Source organism: Phallusia mammillata, chromosome 2, assembly GCF_965637545.1.
Source record: "Phallusia mammillata chromosome 2, kaPhaMamm4.hap1.1, whole genome shotgun sequence".
NCBI lineage: Eukaryota > Metazoa > Chordata > Ascidiacea > Phlebobranchia > Ascidiidae > Phallusia > Phallusia mammillata.
The window spans coordinates 14,042,979-14,055,629 of NC_137253.1; the positions used below are offsets into that span (position 1 = coordinate 14,042,979).

General features: G+C 37.9%; 4 protein-coding genes across 5 annotated transcripts; all 4 read left to right on the forward strand.

Annotated features, from left to right (window-relative positions):
- Positions 1 to 14: 14 nt before the first annotated feature.
- LOC145215519 (lysophosphatidic acid phosphatase type 6-like) lies at positions 15 to 2,098 on the forward strand. 2 transcript variants are annotated; one of them, XM_080084216.1, is made up of 5 exons: positions 15 to 231; positions 372 to 871; positions 943 to 1,097; positions 1,196 to 1,392; positions 1,458 to 2,098. In XM_080084216.1, exons 2-5 carry the CDS (start codon positions 385 to 387, stop codon positions 1,861 to 1,863), a joined length of 1,245 nt encoding a protein of 414 aa, XP_079940342.1. In that variant the 5' UTR covers positions 15 to 231; positions 372 to 384; the 3' UTR covers positions 1,864 to 2,098. The 2 variants fall into 2 exon arrangements, with proteins under 2 accessions (XP_079940342.1, XP_079940341.1); XM_080084215.1 differs by lacking the exon at positions 15 to 231 and having other exon boundaries at positions 304 to 871.
- Positions 2,099 to 2,162: 64 nt separating this feature from the next.
- On the forward strand, positions 2,163 to 3,833 carry LOC145215522 (putative ribosomal N-acetyltransferase YdaF). Its single transcript, XM_080084218.1, has one exon. It carries the CDS (start codon positions 2,513 to 2,515, stop codon positions 3,107 to 3,109), a length of 597 nt encoding a protein of 198 aa, XP_079940344.1. The 5' UTR covers positions 2,163 to 2,512; the 3' UTR covers positions 3,110 to 3,833.
- Positions 3,812 to 7,676, forward strand: LOC145215520 (protein mono-ADP-ribosyltransferase PARP16-like). The gene is made up of 4 exons (XM_080084217.1): positions 3,812 to 3,989; positions 4,864 to 4,998; positions 5,139 to 5,351; positions 5,521 to 7,676. The coding sequence occupies exons 1-4, from the start codon at positions 3,855 to 3,857 to the stop codon at positions 6,100 to 6,102; spliced, it is 1,065 nt and encodes a 354-aa protein (XP_079940343.1). The 5' UTR covers positions 3,812 to 3,854; the 3' UTR covers positions 6,103 to 7,676.
- Positions 7,677 to 8,179: 503 nt separating this feature from the next.
- LOC145213025 (potassium/sodium hyperpolarization-activated cyclic nucleotide-gated channel 2-like) lies at positions 8,180 to 11,871 on the forward strand. Its single transcript, XM_080081269.1, has 10 exons — positions 8,180 to 8,851; positions 8,913 to 9,095; positions 9,533 to 9,679; positions 9,804 to 9,965; positions 10,066 to 10,290; positions 10,503 to 10,652; positions 10,712 to 10,843; positions 10,907 to 11,032; positions 11,257 to 11,401; positions 11,672 to 11,871. Exons 1-10 carry the CDS (start codon positions 8,180 to 8,182, stop codon positions 11,854 to 11,856), a joined length of 2,127 nt encoding a protein of 708 aa, XP_079937395.1. The 3' UTR covers positions 11,857 to 11,871.
- The last annotated feature ends 780 nt before the right edge of the window (positions 11,872 to 12,651 follow it).

The window sequence follows — 12,651 nt, forward strand, 5'->3', positions numbered from 1 at the left end:
TGCAGTGGAAATATAGATCTTCTTGAATGTATTTGGCAAATAAAATACTAATTGATTAATGACATCAGGTTAAAAACACTTTCCGAGGACATTTCGAATTAATGATGAAAGGCATAACCAAACCGGTTTAAATACATGCTGGAAGGTAAATAAAAAACCAGCAGTGACCGAGATCTGATCAATATTGATCTGATAAGACAAGTTGTATACAACTTTAAACTTCTACAGAAGGTAAAAACAAAAATATTTTGCAGTTATTAATACGCGTATGTTGAAATTAATATTCATCGATATGAACGTCATAAGTCATAACCAAGCATGTTGGCAATAAAATATAAACAACTATTTAATCAATGCTTTACCTATTTTAGTAAGAGCTCAATAATGGGACTGCGTGTTATATCAATATGTTCCTCTGCCTCTGTTCTTGGATACATGATGTTGCGAAGAGAAGCAAACTGTGTTTCAAAATCTGACAGTGTTCAACAAGTTCCATCAGAATTTGACCTTAAACTGGTGCAAATAGTGTTTCGTCATGGTGCAAGAACACCTTTATTTATTCCAAAATACCTTCCAAAGGTGCTTTACCCTGATGACATATTACAACATCCTCAGCATACTTTTGTACCTTTCAACACCTTAAGACCAGATGGAAAGCCATATGAAGGATATAAACTTCACTTAACTAAAGGAAAGTTTTTGGGCAATCTTACAACAACCGGGGCAGAGCAAATGTACAGGCTTGGATGTTCAATAAGACAAAAATATGTAAATGAACTTAACTTTTTAAAACCTGAAATTTCTGATGAAGTGAATGTAAGATCTACTGAAATTCCAAGAGCAATTGAATCTGCCCGGAGCACTTTAGCAGGTAGGAGTGACATAATTTTGACTTTGTTACATACAATTCCTTCAAGGCACTTATTTTGTTATTTTACTAAGGATTGTTCCCGGGAACGAAGGCCCCAATTTCTATTGAAGTTGCTCCTGTTGATGAAGATTACATGTTTCCGAACTTCAATAAATGCCATTACTTGAAATTGCTTTCTCGGTGGGCATGGGTGGAACCTGATTTGTTGCATGAAATGAAAGACAAGGTAAGACTACTAGACACACAGACAAAGACTCAAGCTCATTTTTTACTGTGGTACTATGAATGTTGCTAATCAAAGATGTATTTTATGATTTAATGTAGAGAGAAAGAATTGAACTTGCATACAATATTTCCAGTGAAGAAAAAGTTCATATTGTCACTTTGAGAGATTGCATTGTTGCCCACAAAGAACATGGCGTTCTCCCAGCCAACTATGATATTCCGGTGGTTAACAATGAACTTGAAAATGCTGCACTAGAAATCATGCATCATGTATTTGCAGGAACAAAAGAAACTAGGTAGATCAATGTGGGTTTTTGTGCAGCTTTTCAAACAATGTATTTACATAGATGTTTATCTTCAGAAATCTTGCTTTAAAGCTGGGAATTGGCCCCCTGATTGGAACAGTATTGAGCAACATTTCATCGTGCATCAATAGACAATGTCACAAAAAATTATATTTATTTTCTGGTCATGACACAACTTTAATGCCACTGATGCAAGCATTTGGCATAACTGACTTTGAATGGCCACCTTTTGCTGCTGACATAACCGTAGAATTGTATGAGAAAAAGGAAAGCGGAGAGCAGTTTATAAGAATTCTTTACCTTGGTAAAGCAAGAAAAGTATCTGGTTGCACAGATACTTTGTGCCCATTAGAGCAATTTAAAAAGTCCATGTCCAAGTTTATTATGGATAAAAATGAGTATGCTAAACAATGTGCTGTTAAAAATGATAAGTTGTTGCAGAGTCTTCCCAAGGTGCAATGATTACGCACATTTTGACCAGTTTGTGCACATTTTTAAGTTAGTGTTAAATATTACTCAGCAATTCATGCAGTATATTTCCCTTCTTACTGGAAGTAAAACACGATATGTGGTGCCTTCAATTGCTACTACTGTACTTTAATTTTGCTTTTAAAAATGTTCAGAAAGGCATCTCGTCACTATTTTTAAATTTGTTTTTTGATTAAATTATGCAATAAACATCAGCAATTTTGAAAAACATGGTGGTGTGGTGGTGTGAAAAGTTTTTCTTTTTCCATGATCGGTCAGAGTCAGTTGCTGAGTGTTCTGCTGCAGTGCAGTACCTAAAACTGACGTGGTACAAGCTTTGCGCAGTCAACTGTATCAAACACGGCCTTTTAATTCATTGAATAAGGGTGTTTAGAACTTTAGAAGTTAAACTGAAGACGACCTCCAGACTCCAGCATTAAAAAAGCCGTTCAGTATACAGACCCGTTGTGTCTCTGTGTTTGCTCGATGCTCGCATATGCCCTCTAGTATTGTATCAGTATAATATACACATTAAGTTTAAACAACTATCCCTACTGACAAAAGCGCCGTGTCCAAACTCTGGGCAAGAAAACATTGTCATTTGTCATATTGCTTTGGGCCACGTCATACAATAGGTTCAGCGATGGACCCGTCATTTCAGGATGAAACTGAACAAGCTTTAATTAGGCAACACGCATACCAAGTCACGGATAAATTGCTCTTGCGCCCTGTACTGCAATCAGAAGCTCAAGTATCATTCGACCTAGTTGATAAAAACAGAGAAAGATTAAGGGAATGGCTTTACTGGGTAGACGACATACGTTATGTTAAAGATGAATGTAAATTCGTTAAAGAAGCTCAAGCACGCGTACAAGATGGCAAAACTTTGGAGTTGGGCCTGTATTACAGGGTATCAACAAGTTCTGAAGAATGGACAATGATTGGCATGTGTGGATTTGTTACAATATTGAATGATCATGGTAAACTGGGTTACTGGATTGATTCAAGTTTTACTGGTAAAGGAATAATCACAGCATGTTGTACATATTTAATAAAACTGGGACTTGAAACTTTAAAATTTGATTCAATTTCACTGGATGCTGAGCCAGAAAATGTGAAAAGCATTGCTGTAGCCAAACGTTTAGGTTTAGTGACAGATGGGATTGTTTACCAATCAAACCAATTTGGAAAAGAAGTGGATGTTTTCACCTTTACATTACCCAAAACCAAACCAACATAATTTGTAAGGTGTATATCTGAAATGTTAGCGTTGCACATGAGTTATGTATGCACAGTGCAGTGACTGACAAATATGACTTAATTGCTTTAGACCAGGGGTGTGCAACCTTTGTAACTGTGGGACCAAATACAATTACCATAATTAGATCATGGGCTGCACCTATAAAAACACGAGGTGATTTTAGTTTGTTGCATGCCAAATATGCCTATATTGAGTTAACAACTAAAATTCACATTTGATTATAGCTGCTTATGTCAGGTCATAGAAAACTAGCACCAGGCAGAATAATCTCCTCAAAAATATGTACAAATGGACTCGCTTGCCTGTACATTTAAAATCCAAGCACCACCGCACAACCTTTATTCATTGGGCAGCATTTGGCCCATGGGCTGTAAATTGCACACCCCTGCTTTAGACATTTTGTAATTTGTGTTGTGTACAAGTTCTACAAAATCAATCATATTAGTATTTTTGTATTTTATTTTATATTAATAGGTTAAAAAAAGATTAAAATAATGTTGTATGTTTGTCATTTTGATTCTACTTGTATAGATGAACTATTCTTTGACCATAAACATACAATTTAGTGATTGTTTACAATCTATGCAATAGTGCCAAGTCTACCTTTTATATCAATATACTGTATTTGCATTTCATGTTGCCAAACATATTTTAACACTTCTTTGAAAAAAGATGCAATGGATGTGATGATTGTGTTTTTCAGTTTTATTTAATTGTTTTAGTTATGGATATAGTATGTTCTGACTTTTTGTGGAGTTTGTTTGTTGGTGCTTTGAACAGTTACAAGCATGACAGTCTTCTTCGACCGTTTCCAGCTCAATACAAAAACGAAGATGGAGAGAAATGCTTTGATGATTTGGTAAGTGGTTTTAAAGTTGTTGAAAACAGTGAGATAATCCTACAAATGAGTTTATTTGGGTTATGAAAAGTAGGCTGTATATCAAACATGACATGTGGAAGATTTTTGTTGTTGATAAATAGATGTATTTTTTTGTATTGATGTAAAATTTTCCAAAACTGCGAAGTGTAAGCTCCACATCTGTGTAGACTTCAATAACTTTGGTAATACAATCAAAATCTTTTTTAATTGTTATCAAGCATTATTATATAAACCTGTTTATAAATCTAGTCATAGGCGCCGAACACGGGTATGCCGGGTATGCCAGGCATACCTGAACGAAAACCTCGGGTATGCCGCATACCCGAGAATTGGACCAACGTTAGTCTTGCGTTTGAGGAAATTATTGTAATACGAACCAATACGTAACATAAACAATTGATATCAATCGTGTTCGTTGTTTCACAGCCCATGAATTGTTCGCATTGATTACAATTGTAACGTCTTCAAGAAGCATTGGAATTTAAATATTAAAGGGTGGTAAAAAGCACAACAAAGGTTGGCGTTCGTTTGCGAGAGGAGGGGAAGCGCTGCTGTCCGGGTTTAACATCAACAATCACGCGATAAAAAAAATTAGCGTTTGTGAACTAAACTATGAGAATACAGTCCAATATTAGTTCTAACTGCCTCTATCGTAAGAACAACGACTTTCTAATTACAACCGAAAAAACAACAACGCTTATTGTTACGTCACAAACGTATAATCCCACCGTATGTAGCGACAGGAAATGAATTGGTATTTCATGACGTCACTTTGTGACGTCATACAATATGGCATACCCGGGAAAAATTTAAAGTCGGCGCCTATGAATCTAGTATTACCTTTTATTCGCAGAAAACAGTTGTGTCTAACATACCTCAGTTCGACAAACTCAATTGGAAAGACAAAAGCAGACAAAGTTCCATTTCCCTTTTGAAATGGGTGATAAATCCAAAACGGTTTACCATGAAGTTGGGAACAGCAATGACTGTAAGAACAAATAGTCCACTTTTATACAAAAATATTTAATGTATATTGTGTGTGTGACATAAACTTTTTGGTAACACAGATAGTCCTGAACATACAATTTGGTCTATTTTTTACTTGTGTGTTGGTTTCTGTTTTGACAGTTTGCTGACATTAAGCGACTTGTTGGGGAAACAGAAAACATAGCTTGTGATGCTACTCCTGATTTTGTGTTTGAAATTCAATATGGGGAACAGGAAGAAACAAGGTTTCAAACCCTCAGAAACAATTTGGGATTGTTTTATGCATATCATGGCAGTCGAACTGAAAACTTCTACTCAATTATACAAACTGGATTAAAGAATAACTTAAACAAGGTACAGTGTAAGGGCTGTAAAGCAGACATAAAGATTGATTTTCCATGTACCAAATACATCTGGACATTGTCAAACACGTTGAAAGTAAACTAAACATAATTTACTTCATACACTTAAGGTTTAAAAGAAACACATACACTGAATGACAAAACGATACACGTTTTTTCAGATTGCCTTATATGGAGAAGGAATCTACTTGTCAAGTGATTTGCGCGTATCTTTAACATACAGCCCAATATCAAAAACATGGGACAAAAGTTTACTTGGCGATTCATTAAGTTGTATTGCCGTTTGTGAAGTCATCGACCATCCTGTGGACGTTAAATGCTCAATACAACATTCCAAAAAAGGATCAACGTGTTCCGGTCCTGACGAAAACCAGGCGAGAACGTCGGACTCCAATCTTCTGAATCGAAAACGATCATTTATAAAAGGCAGCGAGGGCGGGGAAATACCTGACAAATACTATGTAGTGAGAAATGATGACCTTGTCCGGGTAAAGTATTTGTTGGTTCACGCTCCAAGAGCGAAAAAGGACCTAATACGACAACTTACCACTGGCGCATCGCCGCGAAACGTCCCAGCTAGAAGAAGTGCTCTTTGGACCTTTTTGGGCCGACACCAATTCACGTTTGTAATGCTTCTATATGCTGTCATTCTCGTACTTGTCGGGGTTCTGAACTCTCGTGCCTTTTCAAACTGGTGGCGTGATATAACGCGAAAAAACGAAGAAACGTCATTTTTTGCCTAAATGTTACCAATTGCTGTGCCACTGTGAGTATTTGTACCATATTTTCTTCTTCTAAAGCAGGGGTTCCCAACCTTTTTACGATCTCATACCACTTGGACGCTCTGCACTGCCACGCGTACCACCAAGGCAGGGCTACTCAAACTTTCGTGCTCTGCGACCCCAATTTAAAACACAAAATTTCTACGCGACCCCTTGATGGGTTTAGCCCAGGAGTGCACAACCTTTTCGCTATGACGCCGCATCACAGATCTTTATTTCACCAGCGGCCGCTTATATCCTGCTTGCTTGTGTTTTAAAATTACTGATGTAAAGAAATACTTACATTATATATATATACATATACTATCTACTGGCGCCTAAAAAGCCTGAATTAATTTCTAACTTGACACACAAATTGACAGTCTTAGCTTTTATGACGTCACAATCTATATTGTGACGCTTGTGGTATCTGCTTTTTCGCATTGTTTGCACACAATAGGCATAAAAAAAGTCTGGTACATATGGCTACTTGGCTGGTAATACTCTTTAAAATAAATGTGTTTAGAGCAGTTTGACTTGACTCTGTACGGCCGCAAGGTTGTACATCCCTGATATAGTAAACAATAAATGTACGAAGATATACCATTTATTGTGACTGACATAACGCAAAAAGTTTCGCGACCCCAAAATTATATTCCGCGACCCCAATTGGGGTCGCGACCCACAGTTTGAGAAGCCCTGCTCTAAGGTACCACTTCTTGCAAAACAACTAATTTGTTCGAATCACATTTCATTCAACGCTATTTGAAGCTTAAGCTACAAAACAGTAGATGATACCTATCAAGAGCAATCATTTGACATAATTAACGCCCACTGTCCCACAGCGTTGTACGGCTTTTCTTTAGCCATGATATTTATTTTGAAAATTGACATGACCTGTATTTTGAAGATCGTTATGATACGAAACAACAGGGATAGTTACGTAACAATGACAAGAGGCCTGGGGGAATGTTTTTTGTAAACGAAACCAGATAAACAAAATATAAAGTTGTAAATCCAGGTTTTTGTGAACAAAACGAAAGCTACTCGCGTACCACCTGAAAACCCTTCGCGTACCACTAGTGGTACGCGTACCACAGGTTGGGAACCCCTGTTCTAAAGGATCTCAGTGTGGTCTGATATTTAAGCCGAAGGACTGAAGTATGCTGCGACCTATAAATAGTTGCACCGTAAATATGCTACATGTCAGACCCTAACCAAACAGTAATCAGCAGAAGTTGTTTAGGCACTTACTTACATTAGGTTCTTTTCTGTACAGTATAACCACATGTATTCATATATATTGTCACTTATGCTTTTCAGCCTTTCGGTACAATGTCAACAGTATGTAAATTGTATTCTTTCTATGTTTTGTTATCTGGTTTATACTTGACTTATAACAAAGGATCAGATTCATGAATGAGACACTGCTTTCCAGTGCAGTATGTATGGAAAACATACTTGAAAATTTCAATTGTGTAAATTTTCATCACTCATTGGCGTGTATAGGAAGTCGAAACGTCATTTTTTGCAATAAAACTGCAGAATGAGCAATACTCGTTTATACATTATGCCTGGCGATGGCAGCCATAGCCTATTTATCATTGGCATGTATGCCAGTAACTTACAAATTTTTGTAGAAGTTTTATCATGTCTCATGTATACATAAAAACGCTGGTCGATACGATTTTAATAAACTATGTCTTTTTAGACAAGTTCGGCAAAGCCTAAGCACGGTTGCACGAACAATTAACTAGCATCTCTTAATAACCAATTATAAACACGTTGAACATAACCGAATTAGTTCAAAACAGCTTAAGTACAGTGAAGTTGTGTAATATTGAACTGTCCTATGGCATAATTATTTGTTGTGACGAGTCAAATACGTTTATGACGTAAATAAAGTTTTATTTGACGGACAATTACCAATGGGGCACTTTGCACAGAGAATATCATTGGGACGGAATACTGCATTAAAATGCCCTGGAAGGTATAAAACTAGTACATGATCTGAATGTCCCACCTTCTCAGAGACGAGAAGTGGGAGAAAATCTAAATTATGAGTACTAAAAGAAAAGTAGGCTCCCTGCCCGAAATTATCGAACCTGACAAGCCTAGTCCGCCTATTCCAGTAATATTTCTGCCGCCGGACGAAACAGATAAGAACGATGATGCAGTACCTGAAGTTCAAATTGATATTAACGAGGCTGAAGAAAGCAACGCCCAGTCTGCATTTGATGGTTTAGGTGCAGATTTCGATGCACAGCCGACTGTCAGCTTTCTGGCAATGAATTTGGATCCTGGAGCCGTGCGCAAAAAAAGTCAACAGTTTGATGCACTTATCAGAGCGGAAGAGGAAGAACAAGTTCGCGAAGCTATTGAACGGGAACGAAAGGAAATGCAAAAACTGGTATCCCAGCGGTCTATGGCGCAAAACAGCGTAAAGTCCAGTTCGATGCATCTGCACCCAGACAAGTTCAGACGGGGTGTAACCGGTTCAATGTCAATCCCCATGAATAAAATGTCTCTAAAAATTTACGGTAGTGAAAAGGCGGTCTTGGAAGAGCAGGAAAGATTGCAAAAAGCTGGTGCACTTATTATACATCCCTACAGTAACTTCAGGTTCATTTGGGATTCGCTAACACTCGTTCTTCTGCTGGTGAATATAATTTTAATTCCAGTCGCAATTTCGTTCTGGAAAGACAATGACCCAGGATGGATGCCGTTTAAGGTAAGGAATACCTCTTAACGTGATAACAGACAGACCGTCAAATAATCGTTTCGCTTTGAAGGCTGTGTCAGATGTTTGGTTTTTGATGGACATCATCTTCAATTTTCGGACTGGCATAGTTTTAGACGGACCAGACAGCGAAGTTGTGTTGGATCCTCGTCAGATAAGAATAATGTATTTGAAGACGTGGTTTTTCGTTGACTTTGTATCAACGTTTCCATTCGACCTGCCGTTTACAATTATAGTAAGTTATTATCCGCCTTGCACTATAAGGTTGCGATTCGATTTCATATTGTTGAATGAACACTGGACAGATGATAGGGAAATTATTCTATGCTGGGCTTGGGGTTTGATTGTAATTTCAAGGTCTAAACTTGGGCGACCCAGTCTATCTACGGCAGGGGTTCTTAACCTGGGGTGCACGCACCCCCAAGGGGTGCGAGAACTGTTCCTAGGGGGTGCGGGGATGCTGAATCATTAAGGTTGGTTAGGTCTATTCTATTTAAGCAATTACAGAAGGGGGAGCGAAAATTGGTTAGTGATTTGAAAGGGGGTGCGAAAATTGGTTGGTGATTTGAAAGGGGTGCAGCAAGGAAAAAGGTTAAGAACCACTGATCTACGGTATTCTAAAAATGAAAATATATTTGTAGTGTCAGTCGGTTTAAGCAAAAAGCTTTGTAGAAACAAACCACTGCGGAATCGGACGGCACGGGATTGGACGAATCCAGCATTAAAGCTTTGAGTTTGCTGAGACTTGCAAAAATTCTTGCCCTCTTGCGTCTTCTGCGTTTATCCAGATTTATTCGCTACATCAAACAGTGGGAAGAGGTAAGACTTGTAAGGTGAAGGAAGTTTGTTGGCGACTAGAAAGTAAACACCGATATACGTTTTGACTCAAGACAACGCCTTTTGTATTGTAGATTTAAGATACAATACGTAATTGAATTTACAGATTTTCAACTTTCAATACGAACTCGCGCTTGCGTTTGCCCGCATTCTTAACCTCATTATGTTGATGCTGTTTATCTGTCATTTCAATGGATGCCTCCAGTGGATGGTGCCAATGTTCATGGATTTCCCGGAAGGAACGTGGGTCAGAGACAGGAATTTACACGTAGGGATTCTTGATTGTTAGATTATGCAATTCGATTCCTTTAGTTGTTTTCCTTCCTATTTATGTCTTACAGTCATAAAACAAAAGAATTATTTTACAGCTTGAAGGTGTGACTGTTTGGGAGAGATACTCTTGGTCGGTGTTCAAATCCACTAGTCATATGTTGTGTATCGGATATGGACAATTTCCACCGCGTGGAATGGTGGATCTGTGGGTTACCTACGTCAGTATGTGCTCGGGTGCCATGTGTTTTGCCCTGTTTATCGGCAATGCTACTTCCCTCATTCAGTCGATGGATGCCTCAAAAAGATCGTATAAGGAAAAGGTACACAATTCTTTAGTGCAGCATTTGTGAGAAAGAACGGTTTGACGTGAAATTACACTTGTTTCTGATTTTGTTAATTTGTTTTGACTATCAGAAAACAAATTACCAAGTTACATAGAGATATTTTTGCAAGGTGAAGCGCTAGAACTGTAGTTGCGCTTCGTAATAAACGCGTATAAACCGACTAGAGTGGGGTTTTCAAATTTCTACAGTACATGCAAGTTAAGGAATACATGCAGTTCCGGAAGCTACCCGGCAAACTCAGGCATAGGATATCGGATTACTACGAGAATAGATACCAGGGTAAAATGTTCGACGAATCAAGGATCCTGTCCGAACTTAATCACAATTTACGAGAAGAGGTACAGTAAAACAGAAATTATTTTGCAAGCTACTGTAACGCAATGTTTGGTTTCATCAGGTGATCCACTACAACTGTAAGGAGCTGGTAGACCAGGTCCCATTTTTTAGCGAGGCAGACGAAAGCTTCGTTAGCTCAGTGCTTCAAAAATTGGACTTTGAGGTTTTTCTTGCTGGAGAAGTTATTGTCAAGGTCAGTAAAAATGGACAAGACTATTAATTTTTAGTTAGCGTGAGTTACAAGCTTTTGCTTTAGGAAGGAACGTTGGGTGCGAAGATGTACTTCATTAACCGAGGCACGGTTACCATACGTTCTGCACAACACAATATCGAGCAAAGTCTTTCTGATGGCTGCTACTTCGGCGAAATCGCGCTTCTACAGGTTAGTGATGCAGGCATAGTAGCAAAGTGGTAAACTGCAACGTCTATTTAAGTATTTCATCGCATGTGTTCTTTTACTTCTTTTGAAAGCGGGTAGCAACGTTTGCAATTTTTTACGTAATTGAAGCTTAACCTGGACACATATACATAAACTGTATTTTACACATCAATAAACATTACTCTTCTATACATATATATCAAAGCAGTGATACCAAATTTATACAGCAAAACCTACGGCGAATTGCCAGCGTGACAGCGGACACTTATTGCTACCTGTACTCGCTCAGTGTCAATGATTTTAACGATGTTCTCAAGGATTTCCCGAAACAGAGGGCTAAATTAGCCCATGTTGCACAAAGCAGACTTAAAGGTATTTGTTTGGAAGCAAAAGCAAACTTCGAAGGCAAAAGTATACCTCATTCTAAGTTAAAGAGATAATTTCAGTTAAAAACAATATTTTGAACGTAAATAAACTTAAGTTTGCGCACAAATAAATTTCATTGATCGGATATTTTTTTACTCAAACTCGAGTTCTTAACACTACTAATGCGGTTCTACTTAATATGCAACAACCAAAACACAGAATATCCTGTATGTTTTGTCGCCAAGCATTACTAACAATGAGTTTGTTCATGCTCAGACAACAATGTACAGGATACATTCACTTCCACGTGTTCAATCGTGCCGCTAGATGGCCCTGAGCGCAAGCCGGTTATACGACCACTGACAGAAATACTGGAAGAGTCGAGCGAAATGCTTGAGGAATACCACAATGATGATGCTCCGTCCACGAGCGGTTCAAAAGGCAAAAAATCAAAGCGTTAAAAGTTTTCATGTCCTTTAGCGTTTAATAAATGTGTGCAAAAGTTGTTCCGGTACATTTATTGTTAAAAATATGTTTACATTCGCAAGTGGCCTTACTGCCTTTTATGTTAAGTTTTTGTTTGGGTACTAACTAAAATAATTCTAATTAACATGCTTTCCAAGCCCGTGTATGGTGGTCCTGGGGCATTGCAAATAAGCTACTAACCTAATTAGTGCAAGATTTATTTTGGGACGGTGCGTAATCTAAGCGGTCGAAAATTTTACCTTCTTTTTTTTCATTTAGAAGAACAGTTCGCCTTCACACTAACAAAATTCTAATATTTATGATGCGAGAAGAATTGCACGTATAAATGTGTGTAAAAACGTTTTTTGATCAGTACCCTGTGACCGAAAGTGATTTCCCGTTAAGGTTTTAACGATCTTAAGTAGGCGGCCGTTTAGATGCATGCACAGTATAAAACGATTAGGAGAAGAGCTTAACTTACTAAGAAAGAGATTACTAGTTTAGTTTCCCCGAGAACCGCATAAACAACAAAAAACAGTTTTACGACAAACAAAGTAACTGACTTTCGATAATGCAGAATGAGTGGTGCTATATTACTTTTCGTTACACAATTTGTATTAGTGTGATCACAAACTAAACACAGTTAGATGCCGTTATGGGACACATAATACCTGTTTGTGTTTTCCATTATTGGATAAAAAGTCTTTGCACTATCCTTACACTTTGAACATCGCTATCCGATATCCTTCGACTTCGGGCAACGCTTAATGAATCATACGCGTCATGACAGT